Below are 27,147 nucleotides of genomic sequence, written 5' to 3'. Positions count from 1 at the left end.
ACGCGGGCGGGAGCACACGACCGCATGAGGCCGGGGTGCAGCTGGAAGGCGTGTGGCCTGTGTGCCACGACTTCCTCGAGGGAGAAGCAGCCAGGCCCTTCGGGGACGGCCATGTCACCACCCTCGGGGGAGCGTGTCTGGGAGCAGGAGGAGGCCGGGAGCCCGTGGGAGGCGGTCGCAGGCTCCGGTATCACAGCAGGTGGCCCCTGGCCTGGGCTATGACGGTCACGGTCGTTCCACGGAGGCGGCTTCGGCCCTGTGGGAAGGCTGCGACTCTCCCCGCTCCTCTCTGAGGGAGAGTTAGGGGGCCTCCCTTCCCGACATCCCCTAAACGGTGTCAGAGGAAACACTCTTTGCCCCTGGACATCGTGTGACGGGGACAGAGTGACAGAATGGCTTCAGAAAGTCTAGACTGCCAGCTTCCTCGCGCCTCCAGGCTGTGCCTCGAGCTCGCTGGGGCATGCGACGGCGGGACTCGATGTGCCTGGCCATGCGCGAGGGCACCTGGGCCCCAGCACGGCCCCCCGCGGGGCTGCAGCTGACCCTGGCCCTGCCCCCTGCCGGGACAGGTGCTGTGGCGGGGAGGGGCTTGTTTGTCCCCACACCCTCAGCAAACCCCCTTGCACGTAGCAAACAGCAGTCAGCACCCCCGGGGCCTTGTGGCGAAGTCAGGACACTGACGTCGAGGGACTGGGGCGCAGCAGGGTGGGGACGCCCGGCCACCGCGCCCCTCACTGCAGTTCGGCCCCTCCGAGCAGGCCTCTGCCCAGAGCACAGATGAGCTGGCCACGGGGTCTGGTGCCACCGCCGCCCAGGGACAAGCTCGTCTCCGCGTCTCCTCCGGTGTGGCTTTGCGCCCTGTCGTGCCAGATTCTGATTTGGTCCTTTGAATGAGAGGGCGAGCACGTGGGCCCCGGTCCTGGCAGGGAGCCTGGCTGATGCGCACAGAGCACGGTCGCCCCAGGATCTGACAGGAAGGGCGGGGCTGGCAGCAGAGCCTTTGTGGCCTTGGGGGGCTGGTGGTGGCCAGTGGCGGCCAGCGCACCGTTTCCCACAGCACAGCGCTGGGGGCGCCCGCTCCCTGCGTGCTAACCGCCTGTCCGCTCTGCTCACCCCGCAGCCCAAAGCAGCTTCAGGACCGTGAACAGCAGCTCCGCGCTGACGACGTACGAGTTAACACGTAAGTGCCCCCGTTGGCGTGACAGTGCCCTGGCCAGCAGCGGTTGGGCCAGGCCAGCTGGCCTCTCAGGGGACCCTGAAAGCCAGCTTGGGTCATGGCTCCAGCGTCTGGAGCTCCCCTCAGACACCGCCCCTCTGCGTGTCAGCACGCCTGCGCCACCAGGGACACAGGACAGGAGCCGGCTAGAAACGGTGGGGAGGGGGCGTTGCTGACCGGCCCGTCCTCCAGTTCGGGACAGGAAGTCGGCTTCGGCGGCGTCTCTCTTCTAACTCCTTTTGTAATCGTAGTAAAATATACACAGCATAGAATTCACCATTTTAGCCGTGTCCAAGTGTCCAGTCCAGGGCAGCAAGCACGTTCGCATCGTCGTGCGGCCGTCACCGCCACCACCTCCAGAGCTTTCGTCTTCCCGGACTGAGACCCGTGCCCGTGAGGCACTGACCGCCCTCCCCAGCCCCCGCTGCCGCCCCCCGTCTCTGGGTCCGACTCCTCCGGCCCTGCGGTGGGAGGCAGAGCCCACGGCGTTTGCTCTCTGGCGGACGCCTGTCAGTCGGGGCTCACTGCACCCCGTGCGCCCGCCCCCCCTCCCTGCTCACGCGGGGTGCTGCTCCCTCACTGCGTCCGCCCCATGTCATCATCCTTCGTCCCCCCTTCATCGGGGGCTCGCGGCCAGGGACAGGTTTCCAGCGCAGGGGGCCCACAACCTCGCCGGAGGGGAAGTGGATAAACGGATGGGAGGACGAGGCCCTACTGTGCGCGGGCACTCTCATGGGCTTGTCACTGCCACCACCCCGGGCGGCCAGGCGGGATTCACGCGAATCCTGTGTACTCCGTGCTGCTGCCGTAAACATGGCCTTCCCCGTCAGCCATGCGCTCACTCACCCCGAGCCCGTCACTCACAGCCATTTCCCCGTCTCCCACGACACACATCACCTCGCCGAGGAGCAGCTGAGTTACATGCAGACCAGGCCTCAGCGACGAGGGTTCCCTTGTGGCTCTCACTCCAGACTTTTCAGTTGTAGGTCATGAGGGACGAGGCAGGCAGGCCCACCCACGCAGCTTGTCCACGGCCACCTTGGTTTGTCCCCTCCTCGTCCTGTGGACTCGGCAGCCACATGAGCCCCAGGGTTGAGAGTAACAAGCCAGGTCGTTGTGGGTCCCAGGAGCCTCTTCCGGTGGGTTCTGTGTACGAAGCTGCACCCCACTCAGCCACACAGGCAAAACCGGCCCCTGTTTCTGGGGGGACATCGGTGTCTGATCCACAGAACCTCTGCTGACCTCGTAGCTCGTGGGGAAGCAAGATGGGGGGGCTGGCGTGTCACTCACTAGGTGATCAGACCCGCACGCAAGGCCTCAGGAAAGCCAGGCCACCGATGAAGCAATGTTAACCAGTGGGAGAACTTTCCAGAGTGTTCGCTCTAAAGGTCGGCTGCTTTTGCCCTGTTGCTCGCATTTGGCCACCTGCCCTGTGTGATTCTACACGTGGCCTCAGAAACTGCTTCCCAGGACATCTTCGTTAAAAACTCAAAGGACTCTGATTTGCCTCTAGAAATATGTAAATGTGGCGTTGATGCTCTTACTTTTAAGAGCAAAGGCAAGCCCCGAGCGCCCTCTGTAGCCCAGGTTCTGTGGGCGAGGGCCGCTGCCACCTTCCCCAGAGCACAGGCCGGGGTGTCTGCTTCCCAGCGTGGCCGCTCAGCCACTTAGCGGGCGCAGGGGAGCAGGAGTGTGCTGGTCACAGAGGGGCGGCCCTCACAGACCCCGCTGTGGGATCGCGTCTCCGTGTCCGTAAGGCAGGGGCCCCCACAGGCTGACCCTGTCCCCGTCCCCCTTGCAGACCTGAAGAAATACCGGCGCTACGAGGTGGCCCTCACGGCCCACAACACCATCGGCGAGAGCCCGGCCAGCACGCCCGTCGAGGTCTTCGTCGGCGAGGCCGGTGAGCCGCGTCCCGACCCCCGGCCGAGGCCGCAGCCCGTGGCCCGGCCCGGTGCTCTCCGGGTCGTGCAGGATTGCGTGGGGGGGTTTGGGGGGGCGGCATCCAGACGCCAGGCTCGGCGACAGCCGGGTCCCGCAGTCGGGGTTGCTTCCGAGACCCGGGGTTCGCTTCACCCCCGCCGCCGTCACGTTGATCAGACCTGCTGTAGGCGAGCGGTGCTCATGCCGCGTGGGGTCTGGGTGTGTGGGAGCCTCCGTATCCGGGGAGGGGGTCTGTACCTTGTCACCTGTGCCCCTGCCCGGGCCTCGGCAGTGGACGTGGCACCATCGCCAGCCTGGCTCCTGGGGACAGCCCCTTCTCGAGTCGAGAAAGCACCGCGGTCTCAGTCTGTGCCCCATCGCTGCGGGAGGCATCTGGGTGGCTTCGGGCATACATGTTGCTCAGAAGACAGAAAAGTCTCTTGAAACTATAGATTTGCTTTTTAAGGACACAGAACTCGTTGCAGAATGTAGGTTCTGCCTTTCTCGTGAGTACCCCGAGTTTTTCATCACTGCTGGTTGGAACAAGAAACAAATCGCGAGCTTCTCACTGGCGCTGCGCCCCCTGGCGACAGACAGCCAGCGCCGGAGCCTTCGGTGGCATCGGAAGTGTGCAGAGCAGAGCGAGTTTGAGGGATGCTGATGCGTGCCGTGGGGAGTGAGTGGCGGCTGTCTGCGGAGGAGCCGACGCGGCCGTCCACTGCATAGGTCACTGGCGGGGTCTCCGGAGAACTCTGGACGGAGCACGGGGGCGTGGCGCACGAGCACCTGGGCAGTGTCCCCTGCCGTGCGGTCAGCAGTGCTGTGTAGGCGCAGGCGTGAATGGCATGCAGGCTGTCGCCAACGATCGAACGGGGGTCGGTTGGCAGCCTACTGTGCGCCACGTGGGAATAGTAGTCTCCTCTTCCCAGGGGGCGGCTGCCGCTCAGAGCAGCACCGAGTCTGGGGCTGAGGCCCCCGGTTCTCCCCAGGGTGCCTGTGGTTTTGCTCCGTTAAGGCTCATGCTCTGTGAGCTGCTGCCCAGGAGCTGAGCCTGGGGACCCCTGTGGTGGCACCCCCTGTCAGTGGCGGCCCAGCCCAGGCAGCTAGGGGCGAAGAAGGCGGAGTTTGCCGGTCCCCCCACCTGTACCAGTGAGAATTACAGGGTGTCGTTGGAGCCCTTTGCTGCCCCCGCCAGCATCCCTTATCCCAGGACCCCCTCCGTGAGCCCCCCGTGGGGCAGGGTGTTGATTTTAAAGCTCTCTGCAAGCACAGCGGGGGATGGGAGGCTGAGCAGGGGCGGAAAGGGAGTGACGAGAACAGTTGCTGTGAGAAATGGGGTGCCCGATACTGAGCCGGCAGTGCAGTCGGGCACGGCCCCCCGTGGGGTGAGAGGGGAGAGTGGCCCCCGTGTGGCCTCATCAGGGCTGGAGTGGAGGGAGGGGCGGGACCAGCCCAGGTGTGAGCGAGGCCCCAGCCCTCCAGCGGGACCCACGGGAACCTCTGGACTTGCCGCCCCCCACGCCCCTCGCTCCTGCCAGGGCGACCCTTCCGGAGCCTCACCCTGGCCCCGCTCCGTGTCACTCCCTCCGTGGAGCCCCATTGTGCTGAGAGGGAGCATGAAACCTGCCCCCCTCTGCTGCCAGCGTTACGCGCCCTGCCTCGTTCCGGCCATGCGGACGTCGTCCGGCCCCCAACCCCACGTCCCTCTCCTGCCCTGCGTACTCACGAGCCACCCCCTGGCCTCCGCGATCACCTTCTCCATCAGACACAGAGCTGGGAAATGCCGGTGGATAAACGATGCTATTAGTCACCTATTTCCAACAGCGCGGAAGGCGCTGGAGAATCTTCTGGTGCCTTATGCTTTGCTCGGAAGGGATCCCACACATCACAGAGCCCGGAGTCGGAGTCCTGGGCAGACTCTCCGCGGAACCTCTGGAGTACTGTGCCGGCCGTGGACCAAGCCATCGTCACAGCGCCTGCCAGGCCCTGAGGGGGACAGAGCCCAGAGGAGCACACGCCAGGCAGGGCGATGGCCCAGCCACCACCCCGAAGGGGCTGGGTCCCCAGCGTCCGCCCCGCAGGGCGTGCAGCCGTCCGCAGGTCGCAGCTGAGCTGTGCAGGGCAAGCAGACGTGGTCACCCACACGGCAGCGGGTGGCGTGGCGGTCACACCGCCCACCGGGTGCTGGCAGTGGGCTGGGGTGCGCTCTGACCCCGTATCGCCCGGCACCGCCTGCCTGCCAAGCTCTTCGTGCCCGTGCTGAGTTCGCCGTCTACTTCGGGGCCTGTGGAGCGTGGATGGAAGCGACACCGTGCAGAGGTGTGCGTGCCTTCGCCACCGGGTCCACCGCGAGGCACGCGGCCCACCTTCCGCACCTGCCACCCGCCTGCGCCCCTGCTCCGCGTGCAGCGCTCAGAGGCCGCGTCCTTCACGCAAACCCCACGTCACCTACATAACAGCGTCTCTGCGGCGTCTCCAGAGAACTTAAACCTGCAACGTGTACACGATGCACCGGCCACCGGCACACTCGCCGCTGCTGGTCCCCTCGTCCCTCCGTTTCCTCCACATGCACAGACGCCGTCAGAACCAGAGCCCTTGTGAGCTCGGCCCTGTCCCTGCTCCGGAGGCTCCTGTCATCGGAGCCACCGCCACCCTCGAGCTGCCCCGATTCCGTTCCCGCGGGTCCATCGCCCGTGAACAGGCCAGAGCTGGGCTCAGGTCTTGTCCTCAGCCTCGTCCGCCACACCGAGCTGGGTCCGGCTGGCCGTTCGCACATGTTGACCACCACGAGAGCCAGCGGGCATGTGTGGCTGTCCCGGGTCCAGGCCACCGTGGGAGGGTGGTGCATCGGACAGCTGGCTCCGCCCCGCGGGGCCCATGGACGTCCACGTTGCTGTTGCCATGTAACCAGTTAGCCCCGTGTAGCCGCCCAACACAGCACACCCTTGTGACCTCATGGCATCTGCGGGAGTCGGGGCCGTGCTTAGGGTCTGTCCCAGGGGGTCAGCGGGGGCTGCCGGCTCCCCCGAAGGCTGGGCCAGGGAAGGCCACTCGTAAGCTCGCTGGCGTGGCTGCCGGCTGGACTTGGTGTCCCTGAGCTCCACAGGGCACGTCACACTCTGCAGCGGGCGTCCTCAGCGTGAGCACGTGGCAGGGTGGACAGTGCTAGCGGGAGAGGCCACCACACTTGCCACACTGCCGGTCCGGAGCCACTGTCACACGCGCCCAGCCCCACACTGGGGCGGGGACGCTCGGGCGAGGGGCCCGGGAGCCGGGCCGTGGGCGGCGGACGGCCCTGCCTCACGCCTGCTGCTTCGCTCGTGAGGGAGCCACGGGGAGACAGACACTTGAGCCCGCCAGCACGCGGTCTCCACGGGGGACAGCGCCCACGTGGGACCAGTGCCCCCCACCCCGTGACTCCCTGCCAGGGGTCCCCGGCACCTGTGCTGAACCCGCCTCGCCACTTCACCGAGATGAACGGCGTAGCTCCACTCAGAAACCCTGCGGACGACAGAACAGCCTCGCAGAGGTGGACGGCGTCCCACGTCCCACGGGCCACACCCGGACCTCAAAACCGCCAGCGAGAGTCTCTCCCACCGGCCCCCTCTGCGGTTTCCGCAGCCTGCAGCACAGAGCATTGAGGTTTTCTTGAAAACGGATTTTGTGAGGGTTTCCAGAATTTTCCTGTTAGGCTTCCTGGGAGTCGTCGCTCCTCCGGCTCAGCCGTGAGGGGCAGAGAGGACCGACCCGGGCTTGGCGCCCACGGGAAGGGGCGGCCGCGGAGCTTGCTCCGGGAGCCCACGAGTGGCCTTGAACCCCCGCCCGCCGGCCTTCTGCGGGGAGGGGGCTCTGCTCGGGGCCGGGCCGCCCGGGGGGAGCGTGTCGCAGTCACACTCGCTGAGTCACGTGGGCAAGTCAGGCCGTGCCTCTGGGACTGTCGCCCGTGCCATGCGGTGGTGACCGGCGTCACCCCGCTGGCTGTGAGGCAGCGTGAGCCCAGGCGGAGGGCTCGGAACAGGTGCCCAGTGACCTGGCGTGAGGACGGCACCCTCAGTTCCGTCTTCGGCAGTGGCATTCACGTCCCGCAGGTGGGTCACTGCGACCCCAGCAGGCGACACACAGATGCCACCCCCGCCTGCTCCTGCCTTCAGGACTCCGGAGCTTTCCGGAGAGACAGGCTTCAGGTGAGAGAGTGGCCCGTGACCTCGTGTCACCGATCTGTCGGGTATGATCTCACTTTGAATTGTCTGTTGGCTTTGTTAGCAACGACAGTGCCGGCTGCCGGCTCACTCAGACACGGCGCTCCTGGCGTGGGCCGGAGGCTGCGCGGCTGCTGGGGTGCACGGGCCCGAGGTGCATAGGCCTGGGGTGCACACGGGCGGTCCTCTGCCCCGGGGTCTGGGCACCGGCCCAAAACGAGGCCTTTGCCTCAGGCTCGGCCGGCTACTGAGATTCTGCTCCCTCCTGCTTCCCTGCGTGGAGCCGAAGCACTGTGGCCCATCCAAACCCCTGTGTGGTGGAGGGGAGTCCTCAGGCCCGCGTGACTACCCAGACCTGGCGTCTGCCCCCAGGCGTCCTGCTTAGAGGAACAGACGTGATGGCAAAGTTTGCTGAGTGGGTAAATTACGCTGGAGAATTCTATTTCCTGTTTACTTCGACAGGAAATCAGAATGAGTGTTTGACCAGAGAAATGGTGATGTAATTAAAGTAAACCGATGAATGCGTAATTTTTTAAACCACACAAAGAAATACTTATTTCATTATAGTAAAACATTAATAATTTAAATTACCGGTTAAAAGCTTAATCTACCCAAATAACAGATCGCTGGGTTACGAAAAGCGGCAGGAGGAACCTAATGCGGTCGAGTGTGGGATGCCCAGGGCGGCCCCCCACGACCGTCGTCCCAAGTGACCTCGTGGACACCCTGCCCGGCAGCCCCTCGGCAACCACCCCATCCGTCCCCGCCTCCCACACGCCTGGCTTCTCTGCCCGCTGTCCCGTGTTAACCCTCCCGTTAATTAACAGCCAGCGGGAGTTCTGCCTTCCGGGGAAGACCCCAGAGATCGCTGGGTAGAGTGCTCCTCCAACACAGCGTCGTGCATTTTTAAAAAGCATCCGGATCTGGCGCGTGTGTTTTCCGTGCCCGGAATGTGCTAAGGCGAGAGCCAGAGACATGGCAGACGCCCGTGGGTTTCAGACGGAACACGGTTCACGGCAGGAGGACTCGGCCGGCCGGGCTCGGCAGGGCGGTCCCGGAAGTCCCAAAGTCCAGAAGTGCTGGCCCCGGCCGGCGGGGGCACCCAGAGCTGCCAGGACTGGAAGGGTCTCGAAACCGATGTGCGCTGCGTTTCCATGGGCCACGCTGGCGTCACCGTCGGGCGTCCTTGCCACTTGCCGTGTTTTATGGCACGGAAGCGCCATGCCACAGGGCGGCTGGTGGGGACAGCAAAGCCTCAGCTTGGGGACCACAGAGCTCTCAGCGCAGCCTCTGGGCCTGAGGGGCGGGGCCAGGGGGCTTTGTCCAGCAGGCGGCGGTCACGGTGCCGAGGCGTGGGTGCTCTCGTCCCGGGGACCTCCTGGGACTCACACACCACCGGACCGTAGGTCCCCACGTCCAGAGCATGCGTCTCCCACAGCGGCACCGTCACCACTGTCGCGGCCCGGGTTTGGGGTGCGGCCCGGGTTTGGGGTCGCGGCCCGGGTTTGGGGTGTCTTTGGGAAGGAAGCTCTGGGGCGGGGGGTCCTAACCTGCCGCTGGGGAGAGGCCACGCTCCGCTCCGCCTTTCCCATCCTAATTGTGCGACAGTAATTTGGCGATAGAGTTGCCGATGGCAAACATGCGAAAGACATTAACTTTATTTATGTTTTGGATTATTAATGTGGCTGTTAAAATTCCTCCAGTTAGTTTTGATTGAGTTGTTTTTGTGTGTGATTCTGTTGTTTAATGGAGCGGTAAATAAGAATTTCTGATAATGAGGCCAAGCATCTGTCACAACAACCTGGCTGGGCCGTTCGCATTTCCATTAACGCTAGGGTGGGCAGCGAGGACCGGCACCCCACAGTTAGAACAGAATAAATAGTTGGTGTCAGGCTGAGTGGGTGTTAATTACTGTTTTATTCTGCCTGGGGGTGGAGAGAGGAGAAAGCCGGTAGAGGGTGACTCGCAAAGGTCATTCCCTCCTGGAGAGGCCTCCCAGCGAGCCGGTCAGCTTGGCCGTGTCCCTCTGTAGTGACCGTTTCGTCATCTGCATCTATGGCCTGTGAGCAGACTCAGTCGGAAGGCAGCGCCCCTGGGCCCGCAGGCGGGGGCCGCGGCAGGCGAGGGGCCTGCTGGCTGGCACTGTCTCCCGCAGCGTGACCCCGACAGCGCGTGACTTCGGCACAGACTCGGGGGGGCGTGCCGGGGCCGGGGTCCCAGCAGGCAGAGCGCAGAGCGCCTCCGAGAGCGCCCGGAACTGTCGGGCGCAGGCACTGCCCGTTACTCCCGGCGCCCAGGCGATGGCCAGGTGTCCTCGTCAGGCAGCTTCCGCCTTTGGGTGGAGGGGCGGGGGCAGGAAGCGGGGTCCGTGTCCCCGGTTAGAAGCCGCAGGGGCCTCACAGACGGACAGGCGCCGTTCAGCCTGTTCCCCGATCTGGAGGATGAGGCTGCATCGCGGACGCGTGGATTCCGAGCCCATGTGCCGCCGCCGCCTCCAAACACTCTGCCGGCGGAGCCGGTCCAGGCGGTTCTCTTTGTCATTCTCCGGACTTTATGTCTCGCGTTTAAAAACGGGACTCGGGAAGGGCGGCGGTGTCCCCAACGTGGGCCGGGTGGCCCAGGGCAGGGTCTCGGGTCTGTCACGAGCCCCCCATGCGCCGGCAGCCTCCTCAGCCACCCTCCTGTCCTGCTCTTTTCGCAGCCCCGGCCATGGCCCCGCAGAACGTCCAGGTGAACCCGCTGACGGCCAGCCAGCTGGAGGTCGCCTGGGACCCGCCGCCCCCCGGGAGCCAGAACGGGAACGTGCAGGGCTACAAGGCAATGTGCTCTCGCGCCCTGTGCTTGCTTCCCGGCCACCGATGCCGGGACGAGCGGCCCGAGTCCCAGAAGGAGCCCAGGCCCTGCTCAGACCGCCGCCCCCGCTCCGCGTCCTTCCCCTCCGCGCCACGGACGCACGGCCGCCACCGGCCCGCGGGGCTGCGGGCTGTGCTGAGGCTGGCACGGGCATAGCCCCACCTGGCCGCTCGGCCGGGGGGAGGGAGCCGGGTTCACGGTGCTGCGGGTGGGTGCCCGGGGCCCCTCCCTCCCAGGCCCGGCCAGGCGCCCTTCCCCCTCCCACAGCCCCTTCCCCGGGGTCCCCAGTGTCTGCACTGACACCGAAGAGAACAGGCCCCCCATCCCAGCTCTGCCCTCCGGTCCACCAGGCGTTACGTAATCTCGACTCGACAGGTTCCCAGGGGGGCCCACAGATTTGCACTTCAATGAGTTCCCCCAGAGTGGGCTCCTAGGAACCCCACTTTGAGAGCCAGCGCACTGAACCGTTACGATTCCAGAGACAGGGAGAGAAAGGCAGCCAGCAGACAGGCCAGGGCGCGGGGCGACGGAGGGTTGTCGGGGCTGGAGGCTCCTCAGAGCCGTCCGTCTCTGAGACCGCACTGCGCAGGGCGCCCAGAAGCCCCCGAGACCCCCTGAAACCGTCCTGGGGCACTCGGCCCAGCGCCGTCCACGAAACCCATCCTTCCCCGGACGGATTTGGCATCTGGTCCGTCGGAGCCTGAGTTGATCCGTCATCAGATGCTCAGGGCTGACACGCCATGATGACTATTGGGCCAATTAAATGTCCATTTAGAAATGATATTTGTAGCTGCTTTATGAGAATAGATGCCCTCCTCCGTGGCAGGGCTGTTACAGTGATTAACGCGGTGAAGGAGTCCCGTGGCGAGGCCCCGTTGTACGTACGTCCTTGATCTCCTTAGTGATGAAGACGTCGAACCTGGGTGTTAGTCTCTGGCTAGGAGGGCCCGTTAGGGCAGAGGGTCGTTTGGTCAGTGGGAACAGCGACGCTCCAGCACATGCGGGGCGTGAGAGCAGGGGCCAGGAGAGTCGGCCGGGCACTCGGCGCCTCGCGGCCTCCACGGAGCAGTCACACGGGGCCGAGCTGCCCCAGTGGCCTGGCGGGGCCAAGGCCCACGGAGCCGGGGGACCCAAGGGTGGGTGTGGTCTTCGGACAGCCTGGCCAGCACTGCTCAGGGCCGCGGTTCTCGGCCCGCTGTCTAGGGAAACAGTGCTGGTGACCTCTGCAAACCTCCGTCCTGGACGTCAGGCTCACACTCGAGCACAGAGAAACCCATGAGGGCAAACGGCGTCCAGGAGTGGTGCCGAGGCCAGCATGGTCTGTCCCAGCGTCCACCGTGCTGCCACGTCAGCCCTGAACCGAGTGTGGGAGCTCAGGGTGGCAGCGGGGGCTCCGACCAGGGGCTGCAGCAGGCATGGGGGGGCTGGCCCCCCTTTTCTCCAGAAGCCGGTGGCAAAGGCCACAGGCCACAAACGACGGCGCCCACAGAGCTAGCTCTGCAGGAGGAAAGGGGCTTTGCCGGTAGCTGAGGAGAGTCACTCGCGTCGTCAGACGCCCGTCCTGTCCAGTCAGGCAGTGCTCAGGCTCTGGACGGATGGCCCAGAAACACGAGTCACCGGCTCCCCGAAGCACGTTGGCAGCTAGGACCCCTGCACCCCGGCTCTGACCTCATACCCCAGACTCTGCAGAAGGCTCCCCACGCCCTCCCACCCAGGGGCGCGTGCGGGCCCTGCTCCCGGGCTCAGCTCTCCTGGCCGCTGGAAACGGAACGTGTGTCCCCCCCTCCCCCCCGCCCCACGGGCCACCACCAGCCTCCTGCTCCTTCCAACAGATCTACTACCGGGAGGCGGACGGCCAGAACGGAACGGAGAAAATGAAGGTCCTGTTCCTGCCGGAGACCACGGTGAAGCTGAAGAACCTGACCAGCCACACCCGCTACCTGGTCAGCATCTCGGCCTTCAATGCCGCCGGAGACGGGCCCCGGAGCGACCCACAGCAGGGGCGCACCCATCAGGCCGGTAGGAGCCCCTCGCCGTTCCCAGGCCTCGCGGCACATGGCTCGGAGGGCAGCCCCCGTTCCCGCCATGGGCACAGCTCTCTGCTCCGCCCGTCCCTACGCCGGCCCTCGGCGGAGCGGGGCCCGTGGAGAGGCGGCGGGCCTGCCTCACGGCTGTCCCCAGGGCCCGGCCTCTCGCTGGCCCCGGAGCTAGCTGAGACGTGCCAGCCGGACATGAGCCGTGCGTGCTTCTCCCTGGAGCCCTCCGGGTGCAGGAGTAGAGGGCTTTGCGCCCACACCTGGGCCTCGCTCAGCCAGTAAGGCCCGTCCCAGCTCCCTCGGGGACCTCCTCTCCGTGTCACCAGCTAGTGTGCGCAGTTCAGAGCTGGGGCCGTGAGCTCCTTGCGGTTGAGCCCAGGCCAGTGTCGGTCACTCCCCTGGGTTTGGGGGCCACAGACCACCCTGGGAAACAGCTCTCCAGCCATCTCAGACACGTGGCCAGGCCAGGTCCGAGAGCGTGGATGGGCTGTGCTGGCAGTGGTGGCGGGGCCCGTGGCCTCGGTGCCTCACGCAGGGCGCGGTGCGTGTTCCGAGCGCTCACCCACCTTCCGGCGCACCACGGGTTCCTGGTGGCCTGGCCCCTGCCGTGAAGCTGTCAGGTACCCTGAGGGACGGCGGCCTGGGCCGGGATCCCCGGGGCCCGAGGGGCTCCATGGGGGTCCTGGGGGGTCTGAGGCCAGAGAAGGGAGGTTAGGGGCCAGCAGGGACAGGGCCCACCTCATTCAGGGCTACCTGACCTGTCGTGTGTCCGGCCAGCTAACGCCCTCCCGAGGTGATTCATCTGGGGATGGGATGCTGAGCGTCACTGTTCCCATGGGTGAGCGTGACCAGCTTGCAAGGACCACCTCCTCTGGGCCTCGTCCAGCAGCCCAGACAGGCCGTGGGGACTCTGAGCTGGAAGGACGTGGGCAGCCCTGTGGGCAGAGAGTAGGGGCAGGGGCCGCGTCAGGGCGCTGCGGGCCTGGCAGGTCACTGGAGGTGGGACAGAAAGGGGGACGCGGGTGCCAGTTCAGCGGTCCTTCCTGAGCACCGAGGGGAGCCAGCCTTACCCAGGCCACGGGGGCGGGGCGGGCGCGCAGGGCCGGCGGGCGCGTGGCCTCCGCGCGTGCGATCGTCCTCCCGCTCAGGACAGCTCCTCAGCTGCGCTTCCTGCAGGCCAAGCGGGACACTCCGAGGTGGCAGTGCCACGTGGCCTGTCAGGCGAGGCTGGGAGGGACGTCCCCTGACAGCGCCACACCCACGGGGGAGGGGAGGATGGGTGGGCAGAGTCTTCGGCCATCAGGGAGCCAGCTCCCCACCGTGAGGCCTGGCCCCCCGTGAGGACTGGGGCCCCCCTCAAGGGCTGGGCCACCTCACAAGGACTGTGGCCGCCCTATGACGGCTGGGGCTCCCCCATGAGGACTGGGCCCCCCCATGAGGACTGGGCCAGCCCCTCGTAAGGACCGGGGCCCCCCCGACCCGCTCCAGAAACCGGAGCGACTGCTTTTCATTTTCTGTGTCCGTGTCTTTCCTGCCTTCGTCACTGCGTCTCTGGGGCGCCTGTGTGTTTCTCTGCTCTGCTCGGGAAGGCCTGCGTTTCTGATCGATCCTGGAGAGTTCAGAGATGATCGATAACTCTCCTTTTCATCAGATGGCGCTTAGACGTTTACCGAGTTGAAAACAGCCTCTAACGACGCGTTTGCTCCTCACGGAGGCGCGTATGCAGATGGCCCGCGAGGGCTTCAGTGGACGTTCTTTGTGTTCTGTCCTCCAGCTCCTGGGACCCCCAGCTTCCTGGCGTTCTCAGAAATAACGTCCACCACACTCAACGTTTCCTGGGGGGAGCCGGCGGCCGCCAACGGCATCCTGCAGGGCTACCGAGTGGTGTACGAGCCCCTGGCCCCTGTCCAAGGTGAGGTCCGGGGCGGGCAGCCTCGCAGGGCACGGCTCTGCACAGACCACGGAGCCCGAGGCTGGTGGCCAGAAGCTGGGCCAGGGCCTGGGCCTGAGTCCCGATCCCAGCACAACATCTAGGGGCCTGGGACGCGTACACCCCTTGACCCAGTCTCTTTAATTCCCATGACCCTCTTCTCTTCCCCCTGAGACTTCGGTACTCATGGATGCCGACGGGGCCACCTCGGGACCCTGGGTGGGACCACAGAGGGCAGCGCGGGCCGATCAGGTGCATGGCATCCTGGGGGAGGCGCCGATGGCCCGCCGCGCTCAGGCACGTCCCTGCTGCCACCCCTCGTTCAGCCACTCGCCCACGAGTGGTCATGGAGCACCTGCCGTGTGCCACGCGCCGGTCTGGGTGCTGGGGTCTGTGAGCGCAGGACAGCAGCAGCCTTAACCGACTCGTTCGTCAAGGTCCGGGCCCTCCCTTCCCTCGCCCGTGAGGAGCAGCACACAGTTGGACACAGCGTCAGAGTGAGCGGCGTGCTGAGCACAGAGCAGGGAGCAGAGCGTGGGGCACAGGGACGCCTGAGTGACGGGGAGGGCCGGGCACACACAAGTCCCGGGGAAGAGCCTCCCGCGAGCCTGGCTCCCACAGAGGCCCTGAGCGGGGCGGGGCTCGGCGTCCTCCCCGGGCCGGAGCTGGACGAGCTGGACGAGCGAGGGTCGTGCGGGGCGCCTTCCTGCTGCAGGCAGGGCCGTGTCACGCCGGGCCCCGGTGGGAGCCGAGTGACAGGGTCCGAGTGATGTGCTCCCAGGTGCCCCCAGCCAAACAGCTCAGTCGAATGCCGTGGGAGGTAAAGAAGGGGCATCGATTAGCTGCGGACTTCACGGGATCGATCAGAATCGCAGGTGCTCCGAGAGCAGAGCACGTGTTTCAACGTGAAGAAGCCCGAGAGGAGAAACGACAGAGGCCTGAAAATGGGCAGCGACGGAACCAGGGCGTGGACCGCGGGGCGCTTCGGGGGGGTGGCTGCGGCGTCCCCGGAGGCCCGGGCGGACGGAGGCCCCTGGGTGCCGGGGGCACGTGGCAGTGACCCGCCGTCGCTGGTGCTGTGTCGATTTCTTACGCGTCCCCCTCTCCGCTCCCCTCGCCCCGCGAGGTGCTGGCCGGGGGCTCGCGGTGGGCCGAGCCCTGTGGTGCCGGAGAAGGGGGTCGAGCCCGGGCAGGTCCCCAGGTCGCAGGCACGGACAGCCTGTGAAAAACACACGCGTTGAGCAGCCAGGGGCGAACGTGTAGAAGGGCCGGCTCGCCGTTTAAAGCCGTGACGAAAGTTTCCTTTGAAAAGAAGTGCGTCCAAGTAAAGCAAGGAGCGGACTCGAGGAAGCACACGCGGGCTCCGGGTTTCGTTTCGTCAGATCTAAGAGGCCGCTGACCGTAAGGTTCGCTGTCATCCGGCGCGGTGTGAGGGGGAGCAGACGCTTCGGCACACCGCGGCCCAGCGCTTCCGTGCCATCCGCTCCGGAGGGGTGACGCCGTGAGGGGGGAAGCGTCGCGGACGTCGGTGGGCAGTGCAGGCGACACGGGGACCTGGCTTGTAAGCGGCAGGAGGGCCCGGCACGGCCCTGAGTTAGCCTGGCCACGCTCTGCGCATTCTCTGCAGGACCGAGCTCCGGTCTGGGGCCCGGGCGGCCGGGGCACGGCGGGGAGAAGGCCGGGAGTGGCCCAGAGGGGACATGCGCCGCTCCCGCTCATGCAGCAGCGGGAAGGGCCGGGGACTGCTCGGCCGTTCCTTGCACGCACACACGCACGCACACAGGCACATGCGGGACCCATGAGGCTGGATCCCTGACACCGGTTCAAGGAGAGCAGCCCACCAGCGCCGCTCAGCGAGAGAGGGTGGCCACGAGTCCTGGTCCCTCCTCGTCACCGGCGGTGAGCGCCCGTGCCTCCTCGAGTGTGCGACTTCCTCCGCGGGCCGGACTCGGCTGCCGCGGGCTCGTGGGGCAAAGCCCCCCGGAAGCTCCGCCTGCTCCTCTGGGCCTGTGGCCTGGCTGGTGCTTCTGTGTCGTCAGAAGGGACTTGCTCTTCAGGCAGGACCGTCACCGTGATCTTCCCGGGGGACACGCACTGGGGCCTGGGTGGGCCCCACGACGCCCCCGCTCTGCCCACGGTCCCCCAGAACCCCACAGGCTCGTGCAGCGGCTCCCCAACCCCCCCGCCTCTCCTCCCAGGAGGGTGGCCAAGAGGGTGGCCACGTGTTCATGTCACAGCCATGTTGGCTCCATTCCGAGGTTCCGTTTTAGTCTCGGGCTCGTCGTGCGCTGCCCACGTGACCCCACAGACAGGGTCCCCCAGGCTTGCTGACGGGCAGGCAGCGTTCACCTGGCACTCACCCCAAGCCAGGCGATCCTCCCAAGCCCCGGCCGCAGCCCCGACACGGGGCCGGGTTTACCCTCATCGTGGCACAGACTCGTCGGGCTCGGAGCCCTCAAGACGTCTGCCCAGGGCCCGGAGTCCGAGAGCCCCGGAGAGGGGCGGGCTCTGACCAGGTGGTCTGGACAGAGCCACGTCACGGGGAGGACCTGTGTCCCTGCAGCCGAACGTGCCGGTGGCCGGCGCAGAGGCAGCGGCAGCAGCAGTCCAGGCTGCGGCCACGCGTGGAACTGTCACTCTGTCACGTGACAGCTGGTGGAGTCGCTTCAGCCACAGCCATCTTCGTGTCTTTCACGAGTAACAAGACGGTCTGTCACATCACCAGCATCGTCTCTGTCTGTGGAGGGGCTTGGCCTTCAGCCCGGGTGTCCTGGCTTTGGCAGTGAGCTGTGGAAGGGGAGCAGGGAGAGGTCTGGCGGCCCGTCCAGCCCTGGCTGAGCTGTCTCCACACCCCCGTCTGTCTGTCCCCAGAGGCCCAGCCCCTCCTCACCCAGCGGGGGTCGGGCTCCTGAGTGGGGGGTCTCCTGGGGAGACCCAACCCCACCCGGTCACTGCCTGATCTGCAGCAGGGAGCCACGAGCGTCTAACCCTGAGGGCGTCCACACACCCCAGAGAGTCCCAGAACGTGACAGCAAACGTGATGGACACACCGGACATCTTTACTTGGGGACAGAGCTGCGTTAACTCTCATAGTGACACTGGTTCTTTTGTGAAGATTGCCGAAGACACGATGCATATGGTCAGACAGATGGAGGCGGGTGTATGGTGAAGACTTAAAAAAAAACACTTGTACAACAGTGACGTCACCCGCAAGTGGCTCCTCACCCAGGTGTGGGCAGGGGAGGGACACCTGCCGACTCCAGTCCAGGGCAGGAACGGACACTGCAGCATCAAGCAGGGCCAGAGGGCCCCGTAGTCCCCAAAGGACACAGCCTGGGCTCCTCCCGTGTGTGACTAGAGGCCAGCTCCTGGTCCAAGGGGAGCACTGAGCGCCCCCCCTCCCCCGCACACACACACACCCCCAGCACCAAGCCTCATGCCGTGCTGAGCCACATTCGTGGAAATCCAATATTATGGCAGAGTTATTTTTATGTTTTTTAAAACGTTTTAAACTGTAGTATTTTATGTGATCACACCCTGAGGCTTTGAAGTACAGGATACGGTTTACAAATTGACTAAATAAATAAGATTCTGACATAATTGAGTCGGGGAGGCCAGCCCAGCTCTACCTCCTCATGGGATAAAATGCACAAAATCTGTACATGAGTTTGCTTCTGCCCTGGGAAAAGCAAGGCCTTTCTTTCCCCCCAAAAAGAGGCTGCTATCCAGAACAGCTGGCTCCCCAGCGGGACCCAGTGCGTGCCCGTCAGCGTCCGGGAAACCCCTTTCTGGAACGAGGCGAGGCGAGGGTCAGGCTCTCCGGGCAGAAATGGCCGTTTCTCTACAGAAGAACCCAGATTTGGGGGTCCCTCAAAAGCAGTCAGTACACCCCGAAGTACCTTAGAACGACGTGGCTGGATCGGCGTCTCGTACAAGGCGCGACGTGGACACGGGCACCGCGAGGGGGCAGCTCGGAGGCCGCAGGCTGGTGGCGGGCGGGGCCCCCGCGGCGGGAACACGCTCAGGCTCTTCTGAGGTCAGGGCTGCGCTGGGACTGAGGGGGCGGCACCTGAGCACCGGGGACCCGCGGGCGCCGACCCCGCACGTGGCCGGACCGAGGACAGCTCCGTGCTCCAGGCACGGCTCCTCCGTGGGAGCGGTCCCCACGAGGACGAGGACGAGGACGTCCGGGACGCGGCGGCCGGCCGTGGAAGCGCTGCGGAGCCGCCGTCCAGCGCTCATGGAGCTCTTCTTAAGATGCATCGTTTTCTAATGTATTTAACCAAAGAGCTCCGTTTTCCCATTTTCTTCTGGAAAATGCTGCGTTCGTGTAATTTTCAGCGTCTGTGCTCCTCTAAAACGTTAAGTCACAACTTTCTCATTATTCCCGGCAGAAGCCGTGACGCCCTTGCTGTCATCTGTGTTGTCATGGCTCCCCGGCGGCGCCTCACGCCCACCAATGAGGTGGCGCGAGATGCTGGCGACCAGTCAGGCCGGGGACCCTCCTGGGGGGAGCCCACATTTAACTCCCAGGCAGGTGACTCTGCGTCGTGGGCCGTGTTCTCCCCGTGACCCGGCCAGGAAGCTGGCGGTCACCCATACCGGTGACACGGGCACTTCAGAGTGCAGTGGGAGGGACCCCTCCAGAATGTCGTCAGGAGGCCCACCTGGACACGGGGACGCGGCCTCCACGCAGCGCCCACAGGCCGGGCCCTGTCCCTCCCGTGTCGACAGTGACCCGTGGCCGCCTGTCCTTCCTGTTGCCAGGCGTGGTGCCTCCCGTTGTCGGGGCCCACGTATCAAGCTCAAACCCTAATCACACTTGTCTGCGCTGAGGATTGGCTACGGCCACCACCGAAGCGCCTCCTAACTGTAAGACGCGCTTCCTGAGCGAGCGGCGGCGGCTCCCTCACGGCCCCGTCTCTGCCCCGCGGGTCTAGGGGTGAGCAAGGTGGTGACCGTGGACGTGAAGGGGAACTGGCGGCGCTGGCTGAAGGTGCGGGACCTCACCAGAGGCGTGACCTACTCCTTCCGCGTCCAAGCTCGAACCGTCACTTACGGGCCCGAGCTGCAGGCCAACGTCACCGCTGGGCCCGCCGAGGGTAAGTGGCCGCCGCTTGGGCCCGCCGCCTCGCGGCACCGTTTAGGGACTGTCCGCACTCCGGGACGTGCTGCCAGCTGGCCCGGAGCCGGCACGGACGTGGGACGGCTGGGCAGCACAGGTGTCACAAAGGCCTGCGTGGGTGGGGACCCCGCAGGGCTGGTCAGACCTGCGGAGCGAACCCGTAGGTGTTAGGTGTGGAAAGTTCTAGTTTGTTTTCTGGAGAAAAAAAAAAAATTAGAAGAAATAAGTGAATTTGATGTTTCAAATAAGATGCATAGGAAAATTTATTTTCACTGTCATGAGGAGCAGCACGCAGCTTCCCACGTAAAATGTCTTGGCCTTAAAAGTGGTCGCTGACCCGGGGGCGGCGAAGGCAGGCCGTGCCGTGGGCGGAGGGTGGGGACACAGCACCGGACACTGGGCATGTGTGGTCTCTGACTTCCCGTCAGCCCCCACTTCAGAGCAGGCCACGTGCGAGGGGGAGCCGCCTGCCCAGGGAGAGCGGCCCCGATCCGCTCTCCTCCCCGTCTCATCCCACAGGCTCCCCCGGGCCCCCGAGAGACGTGGCGGTCACCAAGTCCGCCTCCGAGCTGACGCTGCGGTGGAGCGAGGGGCACACCGGCCGGGCGCCCACCACGGGCTACGTCATCGAGGGCAGGCCCTCAGGTAAGGGTGGCGGGCGGGAGCAGTGTCCCCAGGGAGGGTAGTGTGTAATCCCAGGGCCAGAGCTCCCGGCAGCTCCCCAGCGACCCGGGCCGGGGTGTCTTGCGGAGTGAGAGGGCCTTTGCCCACCCGGCCCCCCCTTCGTCTCCGTGACCACGGCTGTGACGTCCGGCCACGTCACGCCTCCCAGGGAGGATGGCCGCCCTGCCCAGGTCCGTGTGCGTGGGCACTCGGGGACACGTGAGGACATTTTCCACTCATCAGTGAGACCCCAGGGTGTTCTGGGGGGCACCTCGGGGTTCTGAGCCTTCGCTTCCTGATGGAAAGCCTCCTGGTCGCATCTGAGCGGCCCATGCCTTCCTGGTGGCAGAGAGGTGGACACGTCACGTCGTCCGCTCATCTCTCGGGCTTCGCGACGAGGTCTCGGATCCGCTCCCCACCCTACCCACCCCACCTCGCGAGGTCCCCCCTCCTTCCTGGCAGGCCCCGTAACTGCGGACGCACGTGACTGGGAAACGACCTCAGTGGGTGGATCGGGCGTGACCACTAGACGCTAGGGGTAGCAGCAGACCGGAGAGCCCTGGGCGCAGCCGCTGTGACCTCCGCGTGGCTGCACAGCCCGTGGAGGGTGTCGGGGACGCGCCCTGGAGGCAGATCCGCAGACCCCGCCGCCCAAAGGACAGTGGCACTCGGGGCCACCGCAGGCCGCTGCTTAAAGACAGCACCCGGCAGAGAGGAAGGTCCCAACGTTGCACACGCCACTGTGCCAGGCGCCCCTCCCCCACCAGAGACCACTGAGAGAGCGCCCGTTATAAGTGCCTTCTAGAAACTTCTAAGGAGAAGCCTAGTACGTAGGATCAGAAGAAACTTTCTATTGAAAGGCGATATGAAAAATCCTTTGGCTCCGGTTCTCAAAGTCAGCTCGCCAGCCTGAGGGTTTCTGCTGACCAGGCACTCGGCCTGTTCCGAAAACAGGGTCGCAGGTCAGTGACTGGCCTGGGCTTGGCAGAGGCCTCAGTGGTCACTGGGTTCCCCCATACCCCTGAAAGCAGATGGCTCCCAGGATAGCCAGCCGAGTGCGTGCTGATAACACCGACTGTGGCGGGCAGCCTGGAGATCGTGGGGTACACCGCTCGCTCTGCTAACTTCACCAGGGGGCTCATGGGAGGACCCCGCAGACCGTGAACTCAGGAAGAAACACATTTTATTTTCACTAACGTCTTCCTGAAGTTCAGCACTTCCTTCCCTGATAAACACAGCTGTGTCGTTTGCCAGGCTGTGACCCAGCACCTCACACTGGACCGCTCAGGTGATAGGCGTTATTGTCCCAGGCTTGGCGGCCGACGTCCAGGGATGGGCGTGGGCAGGGCTGGTTCCTTCTGAGGCCGGGCGGGGTCTGCCCAGCCTCTCCCAGCTTCTGTGCGTCGCTGGCCGGCCTCGGGGTGCCTCGGCTTGTGACGGCGCGACCCAGCGGCCTTCCCTGTGGCGTGGCGTTCTGCCCTTTGTGTAAGGACACTGGTCGTAATCGACTAGGGCCCTTCTCAGGGACCTCGTCTTAACTCGATGACCTACAAAGAGCCTTTTTCCAAAGAAAGCCTCACCCTAAGATGTTGGGGATTAGGCCTGGAACATACGGATTTGGGGGACACAACTCAACCCATAGCCGTGAAAGCAGGTGCCGTACCTGGGAACCTGTCCGCAGCAGAAACACAGTTGCGTCCGTACACGTTCCGCCTGTGGCAGACGGTCCACGAGGTCGTTCGCCGTCGTTGGCACGTTGAAATCGCGGGCGTTCACGGAGTCCTGCTGTCCCGGGCCGTCCGGAGCCGCCCCGGGGTGAGGCTACGCCCGAGACTCTCCTCCACATCCTGTAAAGAGCCAGGGGCTCAGTGAGGACGGAGGAACCGCACGGCCCCCCGCAGCTCTAGCACAGCGGGAGGCAGACACCACTGCGACCCGCCACCTCCCCGTGCTCACCGTCCCCAACCGACTGGTTTCCGTTGAGGGAAAAGGTGGAAACCAGCACGTCTGGGCCAGAAAGACCTGTTGGGACTGGAGAAGACTGTTCTCCTCAAGGATCCTCGATGGAGGCGCTTCCTTCTACTTCGAAGGCAGAGAGACGGAGTCTGTATGCTTTAAAGACGAGCCAGCCGGCGGGGAGCTGCGGGGAGCCCCGCAGGTTCTCACTGGGCGCCCCTCCAGAGGCAGGTGGGGTCGCAGGGGTGTGACCGGGCTGTGACCGACCTTGCAACCTGTGTTTCTCGGGGGCTCGCCCACCCTCTCACCTCTCAGGTGGGGTTTTTCCGACAGTTTCAGTGAAGAGAGTCCCCGTGGGGTTCTCTCAGGTGTCTAAGAATGGGGGCGGGCCCCGCAGACAGGCCTGATTTGGGCGCCAGCCACCGCCATGACGTCACAAGGAGGGCCAAGCCCTCGTGCCAGCAAGGCCATTCCTGTCATCGGGCATCAGCCCCCGGGGTGTGGCTTCGGAGGCTCTTTCAGCCACTCATGGTTTTCCCAGCATGGTGACGCAGGCACCCCCTAAGCGGGGAAGGACCGGGGTCCCCTGAGCTTCCGGGGGGCTGAGCCTCACCTGGGGCTGGAGAGCTGGCTGAGTCGGTCCCTGAACCGCCTTTCAAAACACAGGGGCCGCTGTCCTCAGGCGCCGACTGAGGCGGAAACCCGGGCCCGGGGGATCGTCGTGTTGCACAGAAAATCAGTCACGCGAACCTCGTTCTGCCTAATAGCTCCGCGGGGTTACTTCTGCCCCCTAGTCCGTGGAGCTCCCTTTCTCGAGCACTGACTTACTTGATATTTGACAGCACAGTACGAATGAGAAGAACGACCCGCAGAGAGCGAAGTGGGCTCTTCGAAGACTGGCAGGTTTTCCTCGCCCCGTCAGAGTCGCGGCCGCGGCGTAAACGTCAGGGTGGAGAAACAGTCCAGGGAATCCTAAGCGAGGACTGAAATGCTGAGTGTGCTCATTTTGGAAAAGAAGACTTAAGCCGAATAAAAATGCTAATTCGAAGGAAGCCGCTCGGAGGACCTCGCTCGGCGTGAATGGATTGCTAAGTACGTCGTCCGGGCCGAGATGCTGTTTCAATATTTTAAAACGTTTTTGTGAAAAATGCGCACAATTCCTGGCGCGGTGACAGAGTGGGCAAAATAAAACGGGGCCTTCCGGGCACGGCCGAGGAAGGGGACGCGACTTTCGTGCTCGGGCAGCAGGAAGGCAGTCCCGAAGCGGCCACGCAGCAGGCTGTCCGGGCGTGGGAACGCCCAGCGGTCGGCGCGCGGCCCTCACACTCTTCCTCCCTGAATCCCAACGCCGTCGAGCCGCGTCCCGTTTGAGGGGCCTGCGCTTCTTGCTGTTTTTAGGGGGAGAACACCGCACGACGCATCCGGCGCCAAAAGCTCCTAGGACAGCCACGTGCTCACGGAGGGCGAGATGAGATGCCCGGGTTACTGGTTACGGAAGCCCGCGGAGGCCCCGCGGAGGCCGGGGATGCAGAGAAGGATGGGGAGGGAGGGGACACCATTGCGTCTGCAGGTACGTGTTGAACTCTTGGGAACTCGAGGGCGGGGGCTGTGGAGACACAGGCGGGCGTGCAGAGGGGCGCTCTGGAGCCCGGTGGCGGAAGCAGCCGCGTCTCCCTGGACTGTGGGAGTGGGTCAAGGTTGGCCTCCAAAGATGAGTCTGGAAGGGAGCCGTGACCTTGTCGATTCTCCTCCATCCCCGCCCGCCATAGACCACAAACAGCTCGCCGAGAACCGAAGTCCCACCTGATGCCCTAATGGGCGGAGCGGGGTCTGACACCGAGGTACTGGGGAAAGAAAGTGAGGATGAGTTGGGGGTGAGAAGGGGCCGCCAGGCCCCCAGGCCGACGGAGTGGCACCTGCAGAGAAAACGTGCCCTCTGCCAAACGCTGAGTGGAAGCCACATGCATAACCCTCAAAATTTTAAGAGGAAAAGAGGCCTAAGCTCAGCTTGCCACTTCGACATCGGTGGTGGTAATGAGTGTCTTGGTGAGAAACGGATGTAAACGTGGGTACTTAGAAATGAATGACCTCAGACGTGTGCCTTTGAAACGTCACTCGCATCCGTCCCCTCGTCAGCCGGTGACCCTACAGTGCAGAGCCCGTCGCCGCGCACTCTAAGTCCTGTGCAAACGCGGACTTACACACGAGCAATTTTCTCTCTGTTTGCTCTTGGGCTGATCCACTGGAGCGTGGCCGTTGTTTCTAGGTGTGCGGCGAGGTTGTTTCCCGTTTGCCCTCCGCCCCGGGGACCGTCAGCTCTGCGTGCGCACATGTCCCGTCGTGCCCGGGCCCCCGAGGCCCTCCCCGCTCTGTAGACAAGACCACATACCTGCGCCTGGACAGGAAGTCGTAACTCACGGAGGGTCGCTGCGTCAAATGATCCTCCTGGGGATTCTTTCTGCCACTTTTACCAACGACCCCCTTAGGGTTTGGTTTATATTTGATTTTACAAACGCTCACGCAGCGTAGCGCTGGCTGCGTGGACAGCAGTGTTCTAGCACTTTATAAAAGCTAACTCGTTTAATCCGCACAGGGAACCGAGGGTGTAGACGCGTTCGCGATCTCCAGTGTGCAGAGGGGGCACAGAGAGGTCGCGTGCTCTGCCCAAGGTCACACAGCCAGTGGGGGGAGAGGGCGGGCCGTGGTGCTCACACCCGGACCCACTTGCCTCTTCTGTTCCCGACACGCCAATTTTCTGGCTTGGTTTCAAATTCAGAGTCTCCTTGTACGTCAGGGTTTAAGCAAATTAAGTGTGTATTTTTACCATGGTGAAACATGCAGAACGTGAAATGTACCATTTCACCGTTTTTACGGGCGCGGTTCCGTGGCAGTAAGTAAATCCACCCTGTGGTCTCCGGAACTTTCTGGCCTTCTTCCTCCCCCAGCCCCGGCACCCTCCCCTCCACCATCTCTGCGACTGTGACCCCTCGACCCTCACGTAAGCGGAATCACACAGCATTTGTCTTCCGTGCCTGGCTCGTTTCGCTCGGCACGCGGTCCTCGATGTGCAGCCTTGTGGGAGCGGGTGTCGGCCACCTGCCTCGCTGTCTGTCATCCGTCCGTCCGCGCACATCTGGGCGGCTCCCGCCTTCTGGCTCCTGTGACAAATGCCGCTTTGAGCACGGGCTGCCAGTACCTGTCCCGCTTCACCGTGTGTTTCTAGTTTGCGCTTGTACTTGGTAGCACCTGGGCACAGGTTGAACAACGCACCGGCCTTAGGGCAGGTGGGCTGCAGCCGCCCCACACAGGACGCACCCAGGTGCAGGCGGCAGCCGGCGAGCTGGGTCTGGGCGCTGCAGGCAGCACCCTGAGGGCGAGGGACCGCGGCCCTGGCGGGGTCGACCGGGCACGGCAGACCTCACGGTCCCAGCAGCCCCACACCAGTGGCCGCCGGCATCTTCGCTGCCAGCGTGAACGCCACAGGGCGTGGCTTCAAGGTGCTGGAGCGCTGAGGGAACCAGCCCAGGCTCTGCAGAGAAGCCATGGCCGCCCTTGTTTCCAGCTAGAATGTGGGCGGGACACAGTGGGCACTCGAGCTCAGGGCCACAGCCGCTGTGCAGGGGCCTCATGGGGGGTCCAGTGGGCGGCCGGGGTCGGTCCCTGAGTGAGACATACGGTTAGTGGCCGGATGCACCCAGCGGGCAGTGACGTCAGCAAGCCCGGAGGGAGCCAGAAACCTTAAATCAGAGATGAGATCTGAGTGGAGAGTGGAGGGGAGGGCCTGGAATCCCCCAGCAGAATGTTCTGGAAAATGCCACCGCCCCCCACTTTGCAGCCATGGTGGAGTCCCCAGCCGCTGACACTCACTTCACTGCCCTCGGCCAGGGGGCCGCGAGCCGGCCGCAGGGCAGGGGCCTCCCTTCCGGGGGACAGGCAGCCCTCACGTCTGCTCTCGCTTCATGCCTCTCACAGACGAAGGCCTGTGGGACACGTTCGTGAAGGACATCCCACGGGGCGCCACGTCCTACACCATCGGCCTGGACAGGCTCAGGCCGGGAGTGACCTACGAGTTCCGGGTGCTGGCCGTGAACCAGGTGGGCTACGGGGAGCCCAGCAGCCCCTCCACGGCCGTGTCAGGTAGGGGCCCTCTGGGAAAGCTCCTCGTGGGGGGGCGGGGGGGCGGGATGGCATGGTGCCACCGTGGGAAGGAAGGGGACAGCGCCGTGCTGCCTGCGGGCTCACCAGCAAGGCCTGTGCTCCCACTGGGAACAAAAGATGGGTAATGTCACGCCCCCGGGGTCGTAGGGTATGAAGGCCTGAAAACTGGCCTGTGGGTTCAGAATGCTGCCACCTCCTGAGGATCCCCCAGTAGGCACCCACTTCCGTCGCCCAGTGGGGTAGTTGGTGGCAGGGAGACGTGTTTGCTGTGGGTGGTGGCTCTGGGCCCCACCATAACAGGCTTCCTGCTTGTCCGGTGCCCGATGCCCCAGCCAGCCCCACTGCAGGAGGCACGTGGGAAGTACTGAGTGGGAACCCAGGGCCACCTGGCACCTTCCAAGAAATAATTTTCATTTTTCTGCTCTTAGTAGACAGAATAAAACATGAGAAAAAAGTGTTTTCTTTCAAAGCAACTTTTAAATGAAACCTTGTCTATTCATCTCTCAAAAGAAACATCTAAAAACGGGGCCAGTCCCACTCGAAATAAATAAAACGCAGCCCCAGCTCGTAGGGCCCTGGTGTGTGGGAGGGTGCCCGCCGGACAGGCACACCCAGCGGGCACCTGTGCCAGAGGTGTCTGCAGGGGGTGGGGCCGAGCGTGGGGTGTGAGCAGGGGTCAGCTCAGAGGGCCTGGTGGCCGTGGGCTGTCCCCACGGCTCATGCGGGGCGCTGAAGGCTGCGGGGCCACTAGTGTCCATCCTGGAGCCAGTACTCTGGTGCGACATGAAGAATCGGTTTGATCAGAAAGTGGTTGTGCTGGCTGGCGGGGCGGCCGAGGGCCCCAGGCAGATGGCAGTGGTGACGGAGAAGGCGCGGGACTTGTGGGGGAAGCCTGGGGAGAGAGGACGTCGGGGCACTTTCGTCCCCCGCTAACCCAGACGGCGTTTGTAAGCGGCCGAGGCTGGCAGACATGGGCACGGAGGGCCATGCTGACAACGAGGTCGAGCCAAGCGCTGGGACAGCGAAGTCCCTGGTCGGGGGCGGCCGGGGCTGAGGGGCCTTGGGCCTGGTCCCTGAGCGGGTAGCAG

General features: G+C 64.6%; 1 protein-coding gene across 1 annotated transcript in view; it reads left to right on the top strand.

The window, feature by feature from the left end:
- Nucleotides 1-27,147, top strand: part of SDK1 (sidekick cell adhesion molecule 1) — a 384,821-nt gene that overhangs the window by 343,689 nt on the left and 13,985 nt on the right. The window contains exons 34-41 of the mRNA XM_039878899.1: nt 1,121-1,180; nt 3,018-3,119; nt 10,040-10,155; nt 12,024-12,210; nt 14,002-14,139; nt 19,098-19,259; nt 19,802-19,927; nt 25,874-26,038. Coding sequence (XP_039734833.1) covers nt 1,121-1,180; nt 3,018-3,119; nt 10,040-10,155; nt 12,024-12,210; nt 14,002-14,139; nt 19,098-19,259; nt 19,802-19,927; nt 25,874-26,038 — 1,056 coding nt within the window. The remainder of the gene's footprint in view (nt 1-1,120; nt 1,181-3,017; nt 3,120-10,039; nt 10,156-12,023; nt 12,211-14,001; nt 14,140-19,097; nt 19,260-19,801; nt 19,928-25,873; nt 26,039-27,147) is intronic.

This window comes from Pteropus medius, unplaced genomic scaffold (assembly GCF_902729225.1).
Source record: "Pteropus medius unplaced genomic scaffold, Ma_sr-lr_union100, whole genome shotgun sequence".
Lineage (NCBI taxonomy): Eukaryota > Metazoa > Chordata > Mammalia > Chiroptera > Pteropodidae > Pteropus > Pteropus medius.
This window is presented reverse-complemented; position numbering and strand designations above follow the sequence as displayed.